Source organism: Triticum aestivum, chromosome 5A (genome assembly GCF_018294505.1).
Source record: "Triticum aestivum cultivar Chinese Spring chromosome 5A, IWGSC CS RefSeq v2.1, whole genome shotgun sequence".
NCBI classification, from domain to species: Eukaryota; Viridiplantae; Streptophyta; class Magnoliopsida; order Poales; family Poaceae; genus Triticum; species Triticum aestivum.
Window position 1 is genome coordinate 561,619,165 of NC_057806.1, and position 22,770 is coordinate 561,641,934.

A 22,770-nucleotide genomic window follows, 5' to 3' on the forward strand; every position below is an offset into this window, starting at 1 on the left:
CATAACCATCTTTGATTAACGAGCTAGTCAAGTAGAGGCATACTAGTGACACTCTGTTTGTCTATGTATTCACACATGTATTATGTTTCTGGTTAATACAATTATAGCATGAATAATAAACATTTATCATGAAATAAGGAAATAAATAATAACTTTATTATTGCCTCTAGGGCATATTTCCTTCATATGTTGGGTTGGCGTATTTCGAGATTAGGATTTTTCACTCCGATTGTCGGAGAGGTATCTCTGGGCCCTCTCGGTAATGCACATCACCTAAGCCTTGCAAGCAATGCAACTAATGAGTTAATTGCGAGATGATGTATTACGAAACGAGTAAAGAGACTTGCTGGCAACGAGATTGAACTAGGTATTGAGATACTGACGATCGAATCTCGGGCAAGTAACATACCGATGACAAAGGGAACAACGTATGTTGTTATGCGGTCTGACCGATAAAAGATCTTCATAGAATATGTGGGAGCCAATATGAGCATCCAGGTTCCGCTATTAGTTATTGACCGGAGACGTGTCTCGGTCATGTCTACATTGTTCTCGAACCCGTAGGGTCCGCACGCTTAAGGTTTCGATGACAGTTATATTATGAGTTTATTAGTTTTGATGTACTGCAGTTAGTTCGGAGTCCCGGATATGATCACGGACATAACGAGGAGTCTCGAAATGGTCGAGACATAAAGATTGATATATTGGACGACTATATTCGGACAACGGAAGTGTTCTGGAGTAGTTTCGGATAAAACCGGAGTACCGGGGGGTTACCGGAACCCCCCCGGGGGGTTAATGGGCTTCATGGGCCTAAAGTGGAGAAGAGGAGGGGCAGCCAGGGCAGGCCGCGCGCCCCCTCTCCCCCTAGTCCGAATTAGACAAGGAGGGAGGGGCGGCGCCCCCCTTTCCTTCCTCTCTTCTCTCCCTTCCTTCCCCCTCTCCTACTTGGACAAGGAAAAAGGAGGGAGTCCTACTCCCGTTAGGAGTAGGACTCCTCCCTGGCGCGCCTCATCATGGCCGGCCGCCCCTCTCCCTTGCTCCTTTATATACGGGGGCAGGGGCACCTCTAGACACAACAAGTTGATCTTCATGATCGTTCTCTTAGCCGTGTGCGGTGCCCCCCTTCACCATAATCCTCGATAATATTGTAGCGGTGCTTAGGCGAAGCCCTGCGACAGTAGAACATCAAGATCATCACTACGCCGTCGTGCTGATAGAACTCTTCCCCGATACTTTGCTGGATCGGAGTCCGGGGATCGTCATCGAGCTGAACGTGTGCTAGAACTTGGAGGTGCCGTAGTTTCGGTGTTTGATCGGTCGGGCCGTGAAGACGTACGACTACATCAACCGCGTTGTTATAACGCTTCCGCTTTCGGTCTACGAGGGTACGTGGACAACACTCTCCCCTCTCGTTGCTATGCATCACCATGATCTTGTGTGTGCGTAGGAAATTTTTTGAAATTACTATGTTCCCCAACAGTGGCATCCGAGCCTAGGTTTTATGTGTTGATGTTATATGCACGAGTAGAACACAAGTGAGTTGTGGGCGATATAAGTCATATTGCTTACCAGCATGTCATACTTTGGTTCGGCGGTATTGTTGGATGAAGCGGTCCGGTCCGACATTACGCGTACGCTTACGCGAGACTGGTTCTACCGACGTGCTTTGCACACAGGTGGCTGGCGGGTGTCAGTTTCTCCAACTTTAGTTGAACCAAGTGTGGCTACGCCCGGTCCTTGCGAAGGTTAAAACAACACCAACTTGACAAACTATCGTTGTGGTTTTGATGCGTAGGTAAGATTGGTTCTTGCTTAAGCCCGTAGCAGCCACGTAAAACTTGCAACTAACAAAGTAGAGGACGTCTAACTTGTTTTTGCAGGGCATGTTGTGATGTGATATGGTCAAGACATGATGCTAAATTTTATTGTATGAGATGATCATGTTTTGTAACCGAGTTATCGGCAACTGGCAGGAGCCATATGGTTGTCGTTTTATTGTATGCAATGCAATCGTGTTGTAATGCTCTACTTTATCACTAAGCGGTAGCGATAGTCGTGGAAGCATAAGGTTGGCGAGATGACAACGATGCAACGATGGAGATCAAGGTGTCGCGCCGGTGACGATGGTGATCATGACGGTACTTCGGAGATGGAGATCACAAGTACAAGATGATGATGGCCATATCATATCACTTATATTGATTGCATGTGATGTTTATCTTTTATGCATCTTATCTTGCTTTGATTGACAGTAGCATTATAAGATGATTTCTCACTAAATTTCAAGATAAAAAGTGTTCTCCCTGAGTATGCACCGTTGCCAAAATTCGTCGTGCTCAGACACCACGTGATGATCGGGTGTGATAAACTCTACGTCCATCTACAACGGGTGCAAGCCAGTTTTTGCACACGCAGAATACTTAGGTTAAACTTGACGAGCCTAGCATATGCAGATATGGCCTCGGAACACTGAGACCGAAAGGTCGAGCGTGAATCATATAGTAGATATGATCAACATAGCAATGTTCACCATTGAAAACTACTCCATTTCACGTGATGATCGGTTACGGTTTAGTTGATTTGGATCACGTGATCACTTAGAGGATTAGAGGGATGTCTATCTAAGTGGGAGTTCTTAAGTAATATGATTAATTGAACTTAAATTTATCATGAACTTAGTCCTGGTAGTATTAGCATATCTATGTTGTAGATCAATAGCTCGTGTTTAGCTCCCCTGTTTTATTTTTGATATGTTCCTAGAGAAAACTAAGTTGAAAGATGTTAGTAGCAATGATGCGGATTGGATCCGTGATCTGAGGTTAATCCTCATTGCTGCACAAAAGAATTATGTCCTTGATGCACCGCTAGGTGACAGACCTATTGCAGGAGCAGATACATACATTATAAACGTTTGGCTAGCTCAATATGATGACTACTCGATAGTTTAGTGCACCTTGCTTAAGGGCTTAGAATCGGGACTTCAAAGACGTTTTGAATGTCATGGACCATATGAGATGTTCCAGGAGTTGAAGTTAATATTTCAAGCAAATACCCGAGTTGAGAGATATAAAGTCTCCAACAAGTTCTGTAGCTAAAAGATGGAGGAGAATCGCTCAACTAGTGAGCATGTGCTCAGATTGTCTGGGTACTACAATCGCTTGAATCAAGTGGGAGTTAATCTTCCAGATAAGATAGTGATTGACAGAATTCTCTAGTCACCATCACCAAGTTAGTAAAACTTCGTGATGAACTATAGTATGCAAGGGATAACTGAAACAATTCCAAGCTCTTCGTGATGCTGAAATCAACGAAGGTAGAAATCAAGAAAAACATCAAGTGTTGATGGTTGACAAGATCAGTAGTTTCAAGAAAAGAGCAAAGGGAAAAAGGGGAACTTCAAGAAAAACAGCAAGCAAGTTGCTGCTCAAGTGAAGAAGCCCAAGTCTGGTCCTAAGCCTGAGACTAAGTGCTTCTACTGCAAAGGGACTGGTCACTGGAAGCAGAACTACCCCAAGTGATTGGCGGATAAGAAGGATGGCAAAGTGGACATAGGTATATTTGATATACATGTGATTGATGTGTACTTTACTAGTGTTTATAGCAACCCCTCAGTATTTGATACTGGTTCAGTTGTTAAGACTAGTAACTCGAAACGGGAGTTGCAGAATAAACAGAGACTAGTTAAGGGTGAAGTGACGATGTGTGTTGGAAGTGGTTCCAAGATTGATATGATCATCATCGCACACTCCCTATACTTTCGGGATTAGTGTTGAACCTAAATAAGTGTTATTTGGTGTTTGCGTTGAGCATGAATATGATTTGATCATGTTTATTGTAATACAGTTTTTCATTTAAGTAAGAGAATAAATTTTTGTTCTTATGAATAAAACCTTATATGGTTACACACCCAATGAAAATGGTTCATTGGATCTCGATCGTAGTGATACACATATTCATAATATTGAAGCCAAAAGATGCAAAGTTAATAATGATAATGCAACTTATTTGTGGCACTGCCTTTTAGGTCATATTGGTGTAAAGCGCATGAAGAAACTCCATGCTGATGGGATTTTGGAATCACTTGATTATGAATCACTTGGTGCTTGCGAACCATGCCTTATGGGCAAGATGACTAAAGACTCCGTTCTCCGGAACAATGGAGCGAGCAACAGATTTGTTGGAAATCATACATACTGATGTATGTGGTCCGGTGAATATTAAAGCTCGTGACAAGTATCATTATTTTCTTACCTTCACAGATGATTTAAGCAGATATGAGTATATCTACTTGATGAAACATAAGTCTGAAAAGTTCAAAGTATTTCAGAGTGAAGTGGAAAATCATCTTGACAAGAAAATAAAGTTTCTAAGATCTGATCGCAGAGACAAATATTTGAGTTACGAGTTTGGTCTTCAATTAAAACAATGTGGAATAGTTTCACAAACTCATGCCACCTGGAACACCACAACATAATGGTGTGTCCGAACATCATAACCGTACTTTATTAGATATAGTACAATCTATGATGTTTCTTACCGATTTACCAATATCGTTTTGGGATCATGCATTAGAGACAGCTGCATTCACGTTAAAAAGGGGCACCATCTAAGTCCATTGAGACGACACAATCTGAACTATGGTTTGGCAAGAAACCGAAGTTGTCGTTTCTTAAAGTTTGGGATTGTGATGCTTATATGAAAAAGTTTCATCCTGATAAGCTCAAACCCAAATCGGAGAAATATGTCTTCATAGGATACCCAAAGGAGACTGTTGGGTACACCTTCTATCACAGATCCGAAGGCAAGTTATTCATTGCTGAGAATGGATCCTTTGTAGAGAAGGAGTTTCTCTCGAAAGAAGTGAGTGGGAGGAAAGTAGAACTTGATGAGGCAACTGTACCTGCTCCCTTATTGGAAAGTAGTTCATCACAGAAATCTGTTCCTGTGACTACTAGACCGATTAGTGAGGAAGCTAATGATGATGATCATGTAACTTCAGATCAAGTTACTACCGAACCTCGTAGGTAAAACAGAGTGAGATCCGCACCAGAGTGGTACAGTAATCCAGTTTTGGAGGTCATGTTACTTGACCATGACAAGCCTACGAACTATGAGGAAGCTATGATGAGCCCAGATTCCGCAAAATGGCTTGAGGCCATGAAATCTGAGATGAGATCCATGTATGAGAACAAAGTATGGACTTTGATTAACTTGCCCAATGATCGGCAAGCCATTGAGATTAAATGGATCTTCAAGAGGAAGACGGACGCTGATAGTAGTGTTACTATCTACAAAGCTAGAATTGTCGCAAAAAGGTTTTTGACAAGTTCAAGGTGTTGACTACGATGAGAGTTTCTCACTCGTATCGATGCTTAAATCTGTCCGAATCATGTTAGCAAGTGCCGCATTTTATGAAATCCGGCAAATGGATAAACAAAACTGCATTCCTTAATGGATTTATTAAAGAAGAGTTGTATATGATACAACCAAAAGGTTTTGTCAATCCTAAAGGTGCTAACAAAATGTGCAAGCTCCAGCGATCCATCTATGGACTGGTGCAAGCATCTCGGAGTTGGAATATGCGCTTTGATGAGATGATCAAAGCATATAGTTTTATACAGACTTGCGGTGAAGCCTGTGTTTACAAGAAAGTGAGTGGGAGCACTACAACATTTCTGATAAGTATATGTGAATGACATATTGTTGATCGGAAATAATGTAGAATTATTCTGCAAAGCATAAAGGAGTGTTTTGAAAGAAGTTTTTCAAAGAAAGACCCCGGTGAAGCTGCTTACACATTAAGCATCAAGATCTATAGAGATAGATCAAGACGCTTGATAAGTTTTTTCAATGAGTACATACCTTGACAATATTTTGAAGTAGTTCAAAAATGGAACAGTCAAAGAAAGAGTTCTTGGCTGTGTTACAAGGTGTGAAATTGAGTAAGACTCAAAGCCCGACCACGGCAGAAGATAGAAAGAGAATGAAAGTCATTCCCTATGCCTCAGCCATAGGTTCTATAAAGTATGCCATGCTGTGTACCAGATCTATTGTATACCCTATACTGTGTTAAGCAAGGGAGTACAATAGTAATCTAAGAGTAGATCACTGGACAGCGGTCAAAATTATCCTTAGTGGAATAAGGAAATATTTCTCAATTATGGAGGTGACAAAAGGTTCTTCGTAAAAAGTTACGTCGATGCAAGTTTTGACACAGATCTGGATGACTCTAAGTCTCGATCTAGATGCATATTCAAAGTGGGAGCAATTAGTTAGAGTAGCTCCGTGCAGAGCATTGTAGACATAGAATTCGCAAAATACTTACGGATCTGTATGTGACAGACCCGTTGACTAAAATTATCTCACAAGCAAAACATGATCACACCTTAGTACTCTTTGGGTGTTAATCACATAAACGATGTGAACTAGATTACTGACTCTAGTAAACCCTTTGGGTATAGGTCACATGACGATGTGAACTATGGGTGTTAATCACATGGTGATGTGAACTATTAGTGTTGAATCACATGGCGATGTGAACTAGATTATTGACTCTAGTGCAAGTGGGAGACTGAAGGAAATATGCCCTAGAGGCAATAATAAAGTTATTATTTATTTCCTTATATCATGATAAATGTTTATTTTTCATGCTAGAATTATATTAACCGGAAACATAATACATGTGTGAATACATAGACAAACAGAGTGTCACTAGTATGCCTCTACTTGACTAGCTCGTTAATCAAAGATGGTTATGTTTCCTAACCATAAACAAAAGAGTTGTTATTTGATTAACGGGATCACATCATTAGAAGAATGATGTGATTGACATGACCCATTCCATTAGCTTAGCACTCGATCGTTTAGTATGTTGCTATTGCTTTCTTCATGACTTATACATGTTCCTATGACTATGAGATTATGCAACTCCCATTTATCGGAGGAACACTTTGTGTGCTACCAAACGTCACAACGTAACTGGGTGATTATAAAGGTGCTCTACAGGTGTCTCCAAAGGTATATGTTGGGTTGGCGTATTTCGAGATTAGTATTTGTCACTCCGATTGTCGGAGAGGTATCTCTGGGCCCTCTCGGTAATGCACATCACCTAAGCCTTGCAAGCAATGCAACTAATGAGTTAGTTGCGAGATGATGTATTACGGAACGAGTAAAGAGACTTGTCGGCAACGAGATTGAACTAGGTATTGAGATACCGACGATCGAATCTCGGGCAAGTAACATACCGATGACAAAGGGAACAACGTATGTTGTTATGCGGTCTGACCGATAAAAGATCTTCGTAGAATATGTGGGAGCCAATATGAGCATCCAAGTTCCGCTATTGGTTATTGACCGGAGACGTGTCTTGGTCATGTCTACATTGTTCTTGAACCCGTAGGGTCCGCACGCTTAAGGTTTCGATGACAGTTATATTATGAGTTTATTAGTTTTGATGTACCGAAGTTAGTTCGGAGTCCCGGATATGATCACGGACATAAGGAGGAGTCTCGAAATGGTCAAGACATAAAGATTGATATATTGGACGACTATATTCGGACACCGGAAGTGTTCCGGAGTAGTTTCGAATAAAACCGGAGTACCGGGGGGTTACCGGAACCCCCCAGGGCAGGCCGCGCGCCCCCTCCCCCCCTAGTCCGAATTGGACAAGGAGGGAGGGGCGGCGCCCCCCCTTTCCTTCCTCTCTTCTCTCCCTTCCTTCCCCCTCTCCTACTTGGACAAGGAAAAAGGAGGGAGTCCTACTCCCGGTAGGAGTAGGACTCCTCCCTGGCGCGCCTCATCATGGCCGGCCGCCCCTCTCCCTTGCTCCTTTATATACGGGGGCAGGGGGCACCTCTAGACACAACAAGTTGATCTTCATGATCGTTCTCTTAGCCGTGTGCGGTGCCCCCCTTCACCATAATCCTCGATAATATTGTAGCGGTGCTTAGGCGACGCCCTGCGACAGTAGAACATCAAGATCATCACCACGCCGTCGTGCTGACAGAACTCTTCCCCGATACTTTGCTGGATCGGAGTCCGGGGATCATCATCGAGCTGAACGTGTGCTAGAACTCGGAGGTGCCGTAGTTTCGGTGCTTGATCGGTCGGGCCGTGAAGACGTACGACTACATCAACCGCGTTGTTATAACGCTTCCGCTTTCGGTCTACGAGGGTACGTGGACAACACTCTCCCCTCTCGTTGCTATGCATCACCATGATCTTGTGTGTGCGTAGAATTTTTTTTTGAAATTACTACGTTCCCCAACAACTAGTATATCACCAAAATAGATTGGAAGTTTCTCACGCAAAAAAAAACCCTAGTATATCACCACTCACATGATGCCATGCTCCCATTTTGGAAAAAAAAACTTAAAAATTGGTGTTTTGATAAAGTTTGATCTTTTGAATTATTTAGAAGGAACTTCTCTACATCCCCTGAAAAATTCAAATTTCAATTTGAAATACACAAAGGAAAAAAGAAATAAATAAAAAACTGGCATGCATAATGTCAAATTTTGTTTCTCCCATAGCTTTCGATACTCCCCCTCCCATCATCCGCTTAGCTCGCGGCATCGACCAACTCTGCCGGCAAGTTTAAATTTGAAAGTGGGTGAACATGTTGGTGGATTAGCACAATAGTCCGACCAGGCTCGACATCGACAATCTCAGCCAATAACATTACCAATAAAAACAAATATTACCCAGTAGTCAACTCCAGACGCAGTCGTCACCTTTTTCTTCAAGAAAAAAACTTGCGGTTATTCTACCTCCGCCTCGTCTTCTGTGGTCCTAGGATCATGGAGGCCAGGTGGACCCCGGCCCTTGCGACAAGAGGGATCATGCTTCATTTTTAGGTTTTTTTTGTGATTGTGTTTAGAGTTTTTGTTCTTGTTCTTGTCGGGAAGATGAGATGGTGATAACTCCCTGAAGATGGAATAATATTCTCCCCGCTTAGCCCCTGTTCTAGCGATGTGTCTAGCGTTTAGCGTCATCGGTGGGCGTGTGGAGTTGCGTCTCCGACGGATCTCACGGGAGTCGATCGGTGCTGGTATTCGGTCGATTTGCTGGGATCCGGTCCTTATTTATTTTTGTCCATGTGTCTATAGATTGGAATCCTTTCGATCTATACTTTTCTTCGTCGACGACGGTTGCTGTTCTAGTGCGTTTGTTATGTGGGTCCTTAACACGACGGCTTCACGATTGTCTACTACAACAAATTTGGCCTGACTCTGGTGAGGAAGAGTGATGACGCTGGCGCACCTTTGGCTCTCACTTTAGTATTTGTAGTCGTCGCCAGGTGGTATATGGATATGAATGTAATTTTTGTTATTTGCGGTGTTTTTTTTTAACTTTTATTTGTGGTGTTCTTTGTGTTGTCATCAGAAGATGAATAGATCAAAAGTTTTCTCGGAAAAAAAAAGTCAGCCCAGGTTGTTTATTTACTTATTTTGAATGAATTGGTTGAGACAGGTCAGTTTGTTTATTTACTTATTTTGAATGAATTGGTTGGTGCATGCGTCCCTGATCGAGGCATACGGGTACGGCATCGATCGTCTCGGCCTGCAGGTCAGGCCGTCAGGGCGCGGTGAAGCTCAAGGCTGCCATTGCTGCTCTGCTGCCTGCTGAGAGGTACACCACAACTATGCTAGCTAGCACCCTCGATGGATGCAATGGGAGGAATCCACCTGCCTCCAGTGTGTAGAGAGACAGGGTAGAAATGCCGTTGAGGGCGAGCACCATGCAGATCGACGCAGATGCATGGTAGCCCAGTCGGTGAACTGCATTCATTTGCCACCATTGCAAACAGCTCAGATCTTGCAAAAGGCCCACCATGCATTGCACGCCATGCAGCAGAAAGAAACCACATGTGCAGCAAATGAACCATGCACTCGAAAAAGTATACAGCTAAAAAGATATCTACTTGGATCTCAATAGAGTTTATTCATGGACTTGCTAGGAATATGGACCGACTGTCATCGACAGTTTTTCAGCGAGTTCCTTGGCTCTGCATGACTCTTCTAGTTAAATTCTCTTTGAGCGCCGTTGACACTCCAATGCTAATTACTGCCTCTTCTCGTCTCCTGTGGAAAACACCAACTAATAGTTACCGGTAGCAAGAGCTTCCATCAACAGTGAGCGAAGAATAAGGATCTATAGCTATGCAGCCTTCTGGTTCATCTCGTTTGTGATTTCCTGGAAGGCCCGCCGGCGGTCCGGTGTCCTCCACCGTCCTGTGCTCGCCGGGTTCTCAGGCCAACGGCTGTGACTGGCACCCTGAGAGCGCCCGCCAACACCTAATGGTACAGGGCCGTGGAAGAGCGAACGCTGAGCTGCACTGCTTCTCACTGAGCTTGGTGTTTGCTCGCCTCGAGCTTTCTCACTGAGATGGGTCGTGTTAAGCCTTTGGCAGACTCGGTCGCCGCGATCTTGAACCTTCCGCTGCTTCCATGCTGGAGCTGTCCTGACGAAACTCCGGTTCACGTTCTCGTCTGTCGAGGTTCTGGCCGAGTCATTGCGTCTCCATGAACCCGCTGATGAGCTCTGTGGCCGAACACCTGCGGCCGGGGTTCTGAGGCTGCTGCTTCCTTGAGATGATGAGGATGGTGTTTTGTCCCTCTGCTCACTCACATGCTTGCTGCTTTCACTTTGCGGGGCGGTGGTGTTCTTGCCATCGGCCAGCTGCTTCTGTTCATCCTCCTCCACCATGTCGGCCCAAGTTTTTCTACCGCCACCAACCAAACCCTTCCCCTTCTGCATAGGATTCTCACTAGCACCTACGTCGCCATCAGAGTTTGGCAAGCATTCAGCTGGGCTAGGAATCTGACCTTGATTCTGTGCGCTGATACTGGGTCTGTCCTTTTTGACCAGCCGCTTTCGTAGTTTCTCAAGTAGAGACTGTGGCGTGGCAGCATCATTGAACAGTCTAGAAAGATGATGGTACTCCTCCAGACTTTGTCCAGTCTTCTCTCCGTCAGTAGCAACCATAAGCTGTGGCTCTTTACGCTTCATCTGAGTTATCGGAGATGGAAGCGCGTGTGAGTTGCAATCTTCATGCTTCTCTGTATCCGCTGAAACTGAAGCCTGGGTTTCTTCATAAGTCAATTGAGTTGAAGCAGAGAATATTTGTGGATGTAGATATTCAAGGTTGCCCACATCAGTAGCAAGCAAAATCCGTGAATCTTTAGACTTCATCTGAGTTATGGGAGAAGGGAGTGCCTGTGACTCGAGTTCCCTAAGCACTTCAGTAGCCCGGGCAAAAGATCTCACATGGTTTTCATCATTGCAGTTGTAAGGTATAGCTTGGAGAAGGTATTTAGCTTCAGCTACCTTTCCCAACTTCATCAGGCAGATGGCTAGATTGCACTCTTTGTTATAATCAGTTTCTATAGCAAGAGCTTGCCTGGGTCAAGTGAAAAACACATAGTCAGTAGCAGCTGGATATAGTTGAATGAGCTTTACTGGAAATGATGCATGGGGTTATTACAGGAAAACAGAGTCCCCTTCTACTAGCATCAAGCATTAACAGTGCTGAGAACAGTCATTTCTGCATCCTTGGTGTGGAGTGAGAAAATACTCCCTCCGTCCAAATACGCAAGGCCCACTAAAATTTTGAGCCTAACCTTGATAATAAATTTGACTAACAAAATATGAGTTATATGCCGTAAAAGTTATACCGATGGAAAGCTCTTTCGGATATGGATCCACAGTGGTATACTTCCTATGGCATACAACTCATATTTTGTTAGTCAAATTCATGGTCAAGTTAGGCTCAAAATTCGAAGGGGGCTTATATATTTGGATGGAAGGAGTACAATGGTGCCATAATATTTACTCGTTTTTACAAATAACACCAAAAAAGGATTGAGAAGTTCAACAGAATACATATCATGTCTAACGAAATCCATATCAGATTAATAAGTGCATCCCCAACATAGATATACCTGTAGAGCATTTCAGCTTCCTCATAGTTTTCAGATTGCATATAGGCCCAGGCGAGGTTACCCAGCAACCTTCATGACAAAGCAGAGCCTTAGAATGGCGTTCAAAGGACAAATGAAGATGTATGAATGATTTTCAATACCTTGCCTTTTCATCCCTGAGAGAGAGATAGAATACTCTTCCATGAGATTTAGAAAGCTTAGTTTTCCACCGGCCAGAAGCTAGATCCTCATCAATCATTCTCAGCTTCACTGTCAGCATTTCAATCTGCTCTTTTGTCCTACCGCATTTCTGGTTGAACATAAAAAATGATTTGTATCAATACTTGGCTAGATATTTATCTACAATGCGGTGTAGGTATATTATTAGCTGATGACTTTTTTGCATGGCTTCTTGCAATATATTCCCTCCGTCCAGAATTACTTGACGCTCAAACTGATGTATCTAGCACTAAAATACATCTAGATACATCCGTTTGAGCGTCAAGTAATTCCGGACGGATGAAGTATTGAACGTGTTCAGGATTTACTAGTATAATCAAACCTCAAAAATGGGCTTCGAAGAAAATTTTAGCTTACATACGTAAATTTACAGGACTGAGGTACCTTGTACAAGTCAAGAAGAATATTGTCAAGAGACTCCTGGGCTTCATTGGGACAACGGTCGCGGAAGGATCTTATCGCTTCAATGGCTTCTTCAGTCCTATTTGCTTGTTTCAGTACAGTAGCCATATCCTTCAGTGCACTCTCAGTTCGTTCACCACTATTAATAGCTGCCCAGAACAATGAAACTGCCTTGTTTGGATCTTTTTCAACTAACTGTAATAAATGGATAATAGAAGCAAGGTGAGGAAACAAAAAGAAACACAAGCTTCTCTTACGAAAGCTTCTATTGTCAAGATTGTAAATGCATCTTGATTCAAAAGCCTGCAGGTGCTACAGAAAAACTAACACTGTGGAAGCACAGGTAATGTACAGAAGTTTGAACTAAAACCACGACACTTATTTTGGAACCGAGGGGGTATGTCAGCATATTTAGAAAAACAAAACTTCAGGGAGAATGAGCATATGTGGAGACAAACATACGGACGCTGTACACCATCGGATCTTGCCAAAACTGTTTTGATATAAGCTTTTGATAGAACATAATTCTGATAATAGGACACCTAGTGACCTACTCATATCCGCTAAAAAAACTTAAAATCGGCTTAAAAAGGTAGGAGGGCACCACTTCCGTGTCACTTTAAGCTAATGTCATCTTTACCAAAATTATTAGTTATGCCAGTGAGTGTGTACATTCATCCTTCTCTATTCTTGTGCAGTTAACTGTTAACAAATATCCTGATACAATGGAAGATGCTCCAAAACAAGCATATAATGATTCTTCACTGAAAAAATGCAACGCTTCAAGGCCACTACATCGTTCTCCCCCGTATACTACTCTTGGATCAGGCCAATTTAGCAAGCATGTTCTGAGATTCAGCAAGAGACAGTCATTGCAGAATACCATTACAATGCAACTAATAGAACAATTCTATGTTCACTGAAGATAAAATTTAATGCACCGACTCACAGAGATCAGTTCCACGATGCATATTTAATGAAGTATTGATATGCCCCCGGGAAAATGGACGCCAATGGATTTTCACAAGAGAAACGTTGTAGTCCTAACAATTGAGGCAGCCTAGTGGCATTTGAGCTCTACATGCAACTGCGCAAGTCAAGGAAGCTGGCACTAATTTTCAGCCGTGGCACACCACCCTGACGGAACACGTTAGGAGCAAATCAAGTTCCCTCAGACAAAATCGAATATCTCCTAAATTTCAGCTCCACAATCATCCCGAGAAGAAGTGTAGCCCACGAGTTTCTACGAACGATCAGGAACACGAAGCATAGCACATCAAGTTGATCTACCATATAATTAGCCACCCCGAATCCCTCCCCGACGGAGAATGGTCCGAACCACGAGATAGCACGGCGCTACCCTGAACAGGAAGGGATCGCGCCTGATGGTGGCGGTGGTGGTCGATCGTGTTACCTGCGCCTGCTTCGCCCTCACGTACGGGGAATCCAGCGCCGGCGGCGCCCTCGGCGGCCGGGAGCACCCGCCGCCGCTCGCCGGCGGGGTGACGCGGTAGGAGCAGAAGCCGGCGCTCAGGGGCGGGGTGAAGTGGCTCCCGGAGCCCGCGAAGCCGGCGGGGGTGCCGGGGCTCCACCTCTCCGCCGCGCCCCTCGGCGACGTCCACGGCGGCAGCCGCCTCCCCACGCTCGGCATTGCTTTTTTTTTTTTTTTTTGAACACCGCTCGGCATTGCTGTGCCTCGAGCGGTGGCGTTCCGTGGCTGCCTAGTAGGCCCGGTGGCCCCGTTGGTCCCGCTGCTCGGTATCGTGCCGTTGCTCTGTCTCTTGGTGGGCTGGTGTTTCCAGCCTGCTCTCTCGGCCCGATGGTGGTGTCAGCCCGGCCCGGTCCTGCGATTTCGAGGGTTGGGTACTCCCTCCACTTAAAATGTGGATACCGCTCAAAAAAAAAACTTAAAATGTGGACAATCCCCATTTCTAAAAAAAAGTGGACAATCCCCTCATTTAAAAAAAAATATGGCAAGTATGTTTTGTTTAGAATGTCTTTGACCATTGCTATCATTAATAATTTATGCTATCATGGTGTAAGGGTTGTATCATTTTTTTTGCGTTCCCATATTAATTTGGCGCCATACTTTTTTGTAATATATTGCTCTAATCCATGCTCAAAAGGCAACCTCAAAAATCATTAGGTCATATATATTTGGATGAAGGCAGAAGCCTTGCGGGGTATAATATCCGTGTGGAGATATCGATTTTGTGAGATATCTACATTTTTAGTGTTTTTTGATAAAAGCGGTAATTGGGTTCTGGTTTTAATTAGTGGTGGGGCAAACCTTCATGATTTAGTTGATTATATCATTTCCAAATAATGTCCTCTTTTTGCGATAAAAACATCAGCTGTATTCATCAAATGTCATAGTAGTACAAGAAACACTAGAAAATAACCAAAAAATACATTCAGGTCCACCGTCATCGCCCCTTCCTCACCGGAGTCGGACAAAACTTATTTCAGTAGATAGTCGGGAAGTCGTCGTGCTAATGCCCCACAGGACAAGTACACTCGAACAAGGACCGCCATCGATAAAGAGAAGAATACATCGTAAGAATCCAAGATGTAGACACACGAATGGAAGACTAGATGTATGAAGATCCATTGAAGACCAACAACGACCGAATTCCATGAGATCCGTCGGAGACACACGTCCACATGCTCTCCAGGCCCTATACCATCTTTCGGGAGCAACCACTACCTCGTCTTCCTAATAAAGAAGTAAAATTGTGTTTTCTTAAAAAAGATCCTCTAAAAACTCGTTTTCCAAAACATCTCGTCTAATTCCCGTCATCCAAACAACCACTAAGCATGTCCTTACCTAGGACTTGTAACTGACCATCAACTATAGATTATGGTGTCCAGATGCTCTTTAACTTTAGCAATTAGCTGGCTTCTGTCTAACGTCAACCTTGTCAATGATCTGTGGTACATGTGTTACTTGGCTATTTTATCTTAAAAATGTTGTGGCTTAGTGTAGTTACAGGATAAAAAGAGTAAAAAAAAAATATGGCAATGATGAACAATTGAACAGCTTTTTTTTCTAGAAAATTTCTGATCTATTCATTTTCAAACATGGCAGTACAACGAATATAAAAAATAATAGAAATTACAACCAGATCCGTAGACCACCTAGCGACGACTACAAGCACTGAAGCGAGCCGAAGGCACGCCGCCGTCATCGCTCCTCCATCACCGGAGTCGGGCACAACTTGTTGTAGTAGACAGTCGGGAAGTCGTCGTGCTAAGGCCCCGTAGGACCAGCGCACCAAAACAGCAACCGCCGCAGATGAAGAATACCGTAGATCGGAAAGATCCAATCCGAAGACACATGAACGTAGACGAACAATGATGAGATCCGAGCAAATCCACCAAAGATTGATCCGCCAGAGACACACCTCCACACGCCCACCAACGGTGCTATCTGCACCGCCGGAACGGGGGCTAGGCGGGGAGACCTTTATTTCATCTTCAGGGAGCCGCCGCCGGCTCGTCTTCCTAAGTAGGACACAAACCTTAGCAAAACTAAACGAAACGACTAAAAACGGAGCCCTCCCGCCGGCCCTTGCCGAGATCCACCGCGCCCCCATGGCCCTAGGACCACCGGAGAGGAGGCGGACCTACGGTGGTGCCGGCGGGAGACGGAAACCCTAACTTTTTGTGGAGGAGGAGGTGGCGGCGGCTAGGTCCGCAATTGTACGTGGCAACAATTGAACAGTTGGATAGTCCAGGACATTCAACTTCATTCAACTAAGATCGCTCAAAACTAAAGCAATGAATTGAGAAAAGCATATCCATCTTTAGTTTATACTCTTTACTCTGATTGCAAGAAACGCATCCTCCAAATTCAATGCTTCTTTATTCTTCTGCTACTTTAGCGTTGTACTACAAGAAAGGAATAAGGAGAGCGAGAGCAAGAGACCTGGATGGTCTACCAATCTCTATATATTAGAGCTCAATTATGTATTGATAAGGTATGCCTCAGTAATAAGATAGACAAATCTTTCGATGTATAGTTGTTCTCAGTCCATCCATTATAAGGTATGAACAGGTCACACGTGCATACTCTTTTTTTTTTACTAGTTTATCTATATTCGGTGACTGTTTCTAGTTATGAACAACACTTGTCTCGGATGAGGTGCTTATATATGTGCAATAGCATGAACTCTTGCATTCTTCTTCTCGTGGTGCTTCTGGTTATAGGATTATTATTAGAGTATCAAACGTAGTATATTTCCTTACACCCTGCTTGTATGATTGTAGATTTTTTTAGGGGTATATGATTGTAGATAAGATAATCATATATATGATGAGTGTAGATAAGATAATCATATATATTATCTCCTGGCGATTCCAATCAGCCTTTCATCTAGAATTCAGTTAAATGTAATTTAAGTGTTAGAGATCCATATGAATTGATATGTCTATTACTATTATCTATTTGATGTGGGATGCATGTGAATTCTTAATTAAGTATAAAAATGGTACAATTCACTAAGGTTCCATTGATGTTTGTTTACCAAGTTGAAATTTGTTACTGTTATTATTATAGAAAGCAACCATGTTCGGTCGATCGACCTCAACATTCGCAAGTAGCGCGCGCGTCATGCAATCCACATTGATCCGTTGCTCCTTGTTGCACCATGTGCGCCCTTGCGTGTGAGAGCCATGCCCCCCCCCCCACCCCTATGCAGGCCCCGCCTACCAACAATGTTGAACCTTGTCCACTCAGGCGCGAGCGATTCTTCCCAACACCATTTTGTTGTTACCGCATCTGGTTCTGCTGCGGCGACCCCACAGGGCTAGGACGGGGTCCCATTAACGCCCATGGTGTGGCTAAAGGGGATGCCCTATGACCAAGCTCCTGGCCGAACAGGCACCATGCTGGAACCGACAAGGCATCATGGTACAATCGGCAATCGGCGCGGCTGGAGACGAATGACCCCGGTGTTGAAGACGCGGTGACCCCGTCCTGGAACCGGCCAACATCTTTGCTACAACTGCAGTGAAAAATTGTTGGAATCGGCCGACGACAAAGCTGGAACAAGAGGACGACAAAGCTGGAACCATCACGTTGGGATGTTGCAACGGTGCTATGACCGGTCGTGCGAGAAGCCGGAACTCGCAGTTGACAGTGCTGGAACTAGGCTGCATAAAAGCCGCATCCAAGTCGGCAGTGCTCGGGGTTGCTAGACTGATGGCGAGGGAAATTAATGTGACCAATGATGCATTCTCCTGTGACTATCGAGGCATTTTGCTGGGACTGGTGAGGCATTCTTGTGCGACCACTCGACTATAGCGTTGGTGTTCCAAGGCGGGTGAGCCAGGAGGTTCTCCGGCGACCAGCCGACATGTTGCAACCAGCGACGGCGAGAAGCTGCAAATGGGCAGTGGGTCGTGCTTCGACGACGACGGCGAGGCTGCGAGTGGGAGCAACAATCGGGTGTCCAAGCGTGCGCGAACAGTTCTTTGATTTTGAAAAAAAATGTTCTGAAAATAAAAAAAATGTTCATGATTTTGAAAAATTTTGCGTATTAAAGCTGTTCATGAATTTGAAGAAATTTCGCAAATTAAAAAATGTTCACAAAATATTAAAAAATGTTCATGATTTTGAAAAAAATGCATATTTTTTATGAATTTGAAAAAAATTTCGTGAATTAGAAAAATATTCACAGAAAATCAAAAAATGTTCATGAATTTCAAAAACTGTAACCAAATTCAAAAAACTCCATCAGTTCCAGAAATGTTGGCAGATTGAAAAAATGATCATGCATTTCATAAAAAAGTTTGTGAATTTTAAAAATTATTTACATATTTTAAAAATGTTCACGGGTTTCAATTTTTTTTATAAATTTAAGGAATGTTCATGAATTTGTAAAAAAATATTCACAGATTTAAGAAATGATCACGAGTTTCAAAACAAAGTTTGCAATTTTCTAAAAATTTCATAAATTTAAGGAATGTTCACGAATTTATAAAAAAAATGTTCATGAATTTTCATAATTTTGAAAAAATGTCCAATTTTTCTGAAAGATGTTCGAAAAAATTGGAAAGAAAAAAATAAAATAAATAACTCTAAAAGAAAGGAAAAAAGAAAAGAAAAAGGATGAAAAAGTAATAAAATTTAAAAATAAAAATCATAATAAGAAAAAAAATAAAATACGGTTCGGGCACATGTCGAATGGGGAAGAAACCCAAAATGGGCCGGCCAAACAGAGTATCGGGCGCTCGAGTGGGTACGGCCTAGGTCGCTAACGCGCTATCTAAAAAAAAGGTCGCTAGCGCGCGCGCCAAATAGGAGAAGCCAGCTGTATACATGCTCTTGCCTCAAAAAAAGAAAAGAAAAGAAAGCTGTATACCTGCTCGCCCCGACACACTGTCTGCTGCTGCCGTGACCAGCAACAAGTCTTGGTCTTTCTTTCAAGAAAAACCAAGTCCTGGTCTTCCACCCCACCCACCCCGGCTGGCCACTGCTGCTCGCTGCCTTGAGGAAGGACCTGCCGGATCCGCACCTCGCCGCCGCCAATCCAGCCGCCGGCCGCTGCCCCGACCTCGAGGTGAGGGCCCAACCAGCGTCTCCTCAACTTATCAGCGCCCCTCCATTCTTCTCTTCCTACGCTACTACTACTAGCTCTCTTCCGTTGTGGTTGTGGCCCAATGACCCACCCACCCGAGATCTATCTTCTGCTACTAGCTTACTACGTACTACTACTACTACGAGTTTATCTACGAAGCTCATCTCCTAATGTACGAGTTTATCCTGTCGCAGATATGGATGTATCTAGATGTATTTTAGTTCTAGATACATCCATTTCTGCGACGAGTAATTTGGAACAGAGGGAGTAGCTCACTGTCGCTGTAAATTTCTACTTCTCCTAAGGAGTTCCGAGGTTCTGTGATTCTTCTTTTGTTAACCTGTCTGTCTCTAGTAGATTTACAAAGTTGAATCTTACCTAGAAAGAAAAGCAGCATATCCCGATGCTTGAAGACAAATAACAATCCTCATTATCACAGAAAGTTTTGATTTCTTGAACAAAAGCACAAATCATTTTGTCACATTCATGTTGGTTTCTGGACATTTGCTGCGACTTTTTAAACCACGGGGTTCTTTTCTCTGTATGGCATGCATTTGCATTATTCACAGGCTGACCACATTTCCAGTGGCCGACAGTTTGTAAAGAAGCAGTGTAGCCAGGTTCAGTCCACACTCAGTATGTACGGTAACAAAGGAAAAATTCTGAGATTACACATATATACAGTAAAAAAATATGAAATAAAAAAAATCTCAATGGACGTAACTCATTTCATTAGTTTGCTCTCATCAGAGATATATATACAGTGGCCAATTTAACTTGCATTTGATTTACATGTGTCTCCAACAGTTTCAGTGGGAGCGGAGCAATGGGCGGAGGGCTAGCATCGTTTTGGGAAGAACGGAACATCCAGACACTCTGGTGATCCTCAGCTTCGCCCTTCAAGCCATCCTCCTCTGCTGCGCAGGGATCCGGCGTAGTCGAGAAGCCTCGGGTGTGCTCAGAATCCTCCTCTGGCTGGCCTACCTGATGGCCGACTACACCGCAATCTACGCCCTTGGCCACATGTCCATCACCATGAGCAGGAGCAGGTCTCCTCCAGGTCCAGCCGACCACCAGGTGCGGATGGTGCCATTCTGGGCTCCCTTCCTGCTGCTCCACCTTGGCGGGCCGGACACCATCACCGCCTACGCCTACCAGGACAACCAGCTCTGGTTGCGCCACCTGCTCACGCTCGCGGGGCAGGTGCTCGGCGCCATCTATGTCATGTACCTCTTCGTCGCGCCCGGCAGGAGCCCGGCTGGGACGTTGCTCGCCGCCGCAGCGTTGATGTTCGTCACCGGCTGCCTCAAGTACGGCGAGAGGACGTGGGCGCTCAAGTGCGGCGGCATTGACAGCATCAAAAAGTCCCTCGATGACGACGGCAAGTCGTCGGCTACCGGTGGCCCTTACCATGGGAGGGAGGGGGCAAAGAGGCTGGACACGGAGGAGGTCCTGCTGGGGGCACACCACATGCTCAATTTCTGCAAGGGCCTCCTGGCTGATGGCCCGGTGATGCAGAAATCTGAGTACGAAGTCATGCGGCAAGGCATCCAGCTCAACGGCGGCAACTACGTATTCCATCTGGCCGCTATGGAGCTCTCCCTCCTGTACGACATACTCTACACCAAGGCGGCGGTGCTCCACACCTGGCATGGCTTGTGCATTCGGATTGTCGCGCCGCTCTCCATGGTCGCCGCGTTTGTGCTGTTTCAGCTCAGTAGCAAGGACGCCTACAGCAGGGCTGACATCGCCGTCACCTACGTCCTGCTCGTGGGAGCCATGGCATTGGAGCTCGCGTCGTCTCTCAGGGCGGCAGGGTCTTCCTGGGCGTGTGCGTCCTACCATGCCCGGGGATGGCACTGGCTCTGCGACATGGTGATGCGCCTCCGCCGAATGCTCAAGGTTGGAGCAAGGAGGAGTGCCTCCCTGGACTCGCTTGGGCAGTACAACCTGCTGGACCTCTGCACCGACGCCAACAAGGACGGCCACCTGAGAGGCAAGATCGCCAAGATGATTGGACTTAAGGACCGGTGGCAGAAGATGCACTACTCGAGCACCGCCCCCGTCTCCGACGCCATCAAGACTCTGGTGCTGAGAGAGATCAGGAAGAGGAAAATAGATGATCTGAGGAATGCACGGGGCAGGTGGATCCTCAAGGAGAAAGAGATGTACGAGGATCTCACGCGGATCGCCGACGACACCGAGCTTGACCGTAGCATCATGGTGTGGCACATCGCCACCGATCTCTACCTCTCCATGTGCCCTGGCCCTGACCCTGACCCCGACAAGGAGGTCCGGGACAGCATAAGGGTGCTCTCCAACCACATGCTGTTCCTCATGGTGGTGCATCCCTACCTGTTGCCCGGAGTCGTTCGCACCGGCCGGTACAAGGAGAACTTGAAGTACTATGATATGGTGTGGTGGGTTAATTTGAAGGCCACCAAGGAAAGCACCATGAAGCTGTCCAGATCGGAGATCATCAACAAGATAGCCGACTGGCAGCTCCCGACCGATTCGAGGCAGGAGTACATTTACGGCATCGGCGAGGAAGCTGCTGACGACGTTGGTGACAGGCCGGTCTATGCGGACGGATCCTGGCTCGCCGGGATGCTGCGCGGGAACAGGTGGCACTTGTCCGCTGCTGACATGCTGGAGGTGATCGCCGGCGTGTGGGTGGAGATGTTGTGCTATGCGAGCCACCACTGCGGTGAGGAGTCCCACGCCAAGAAGCTAAGCACCGGAGCAGAGTTCATGAATGCCATCTGGCTTATCATAGGGCATTGCCATGGTGTACGACAGATACGCACCGTCTGCTGAGGGCTTGACAGGGGGTTTAGGGCTTAGCAATCCTCCGCGCAAGCGGAAGATCCCTGCCAGATGGATGCAGCAGCCGGAGGCGGACGTAGGAGCCCGACCGCCTGGTGTACCACCCGGTGTTCACCAGGTTGATGTTGAAGCACGCCAAACACCGAGCACATGCGCAAAGACATCACCAATAAAACCAATACGTGAGTTGTGTTACTCCTGTTAATAATTTTATTAAGAGATGCAAGTGCCACAAGTTCATAGATCCCCCCACTCTTATATATCCAAGTGATTCAACAGCGCTGGGCTCTACTGCATGTGGTATTCCTCCCGAGGAGCTCTCGGCGCCAAAGCTTCTCCAGGCTCCAAGTGGATGTTATGGTGCTTCTTCTTCACGCAAGATCTTCTTCAGTGCCCTTGTAGTTTATTATTGTGTTATCTGTGTACTAGAACTCTATTTAAATTCTGAACTTCTCATGGAGTCAACTCTTATGGAATATTTTGTGTTGGAATGTGAAAGGATTAAACTCTGAGAATAACTAACTTGTGTTTCGTAACAAATTGGATGAATCGGTATGCTCGATTGTTTGTTTGCAATAAACTAAGAAGGGTGATTTTGATCATTCGTTCATTAGGAAGTGTTGTTCCAGATGATTTGATAAATTTGAATTCATGCCTTCCAATGGAGCATCGGGTGTGAGATTGGTCTCTCATCAGCTTAATAAGATCATTAACTCTCCTTTCATTTGCCATGTGTGTTCTCAAAGTTTCCCAGCAAGGTGATTGAGTTGTTTGATCGTGCTAGAAGGCATTGTTTA

The 22,770-nt window shown here is 44.9% G+C and overlaps 2 protein-coding genes across 3 annotated transcripts; one reads left to right on the top strand and one right to left on the bottom strand.

Annotated features, from left to right (window-relative positions):
- Nucleotides 1-9,904: 9,904 nt before the first annotated feature.
- LOC123104785 (uncharacterized) lies at nucleotides 9,905-14,261 on the bottom strand. The gene is made up of 5 exons (XM_044526677.1): nucleotides 13,981-14,261; nucleotides 12,549-12,761; nucleotides 12,086-12,234; nucleotides 11,946-12,014; nucleotides 9,905-11,404 (listed from the first exon to the last, which is right to left on the bottom strand). The coding sequence occupies exons 1-5, from the start codon at nucleotides 14,251-14,253 to the stop codon at nucleotides 10,162-10,164; spliced, it is 1,947 nt and encodes a 648-aa protein (XP_044382612.1). The 5' UTR covers nucleotides 14,254-14,261; the 3' UTR covers nucleotides 9,905-10,161.
- Nucleotides 14,262-18,762: 4,501 nt separating this feature from the next.
- On the top strand, nucleotides 18,763-22,509 carry LOC123104786 (uncharacterized). 2 transcript variants are annotated; one of them, XR_006450512.1, is made up of 3 exons: nucleotides 18,764-19,129; nucleotides 19,955-22,155; nucleotides 22,253-22,509. XR_006450512.1 is itself a non-coding variant. In XM_044526678.1 (2 exons), exon 2 carries the CDS (start codon nucleotides 20,135-20,137, stop codon nucleotides 21,962-21,964), a length of 1,830 nt encoding a protein of 609 aa, XP_044382613.1. In that variant the 5' UTR covers nucleotides 18,763-19,129; nucleotides 19,955-20,134; the 3' UTR covers nucleotides 21,965-22,509. The 2 variants fall into 2 exon arrangements, 1 of the variants encoding a protein (XP_044382613.1); XM_044526678.1 differs by having other exon boundaries at nucleotides 18,763-19,129; nucleotides 19,955-22,509.
- Nucleotides 22,510-22,770: the final 261 nt, after the last annotated feature.

Bases quoted from the DNA above. Each gene is read 5' to 3' on its own strand.
- LOC123104785 (XM_044526677.1), bottom strand. From the start codon at position 14,253: ATGCCGAGCGGTGTTCAAAAAAAAAAAAAAAAAGCAATGCCGAGCGTG. The intron at 12,762-13,980 runs GTAACACGATCG...CATTTATTACAG, and splicing joins TGAGGGCGAAGCAGGCGCAG to TTAGTTGAAAAAGATCCAAA. The intron at 11,405-11,945 runs GTATATCTATGT...CACTTGACCCAG, and splicing joins GAAGCTGAAATGCTCTACAG to GCAAGCTCTTGCTATAGAAA.
- LOC123104786 (XM_044526678.1), top strand. From the start codon at position 20,135: ATGGCCGACTACACCGCAATCTACGCCCTTGGCCACATGTCCATCACC.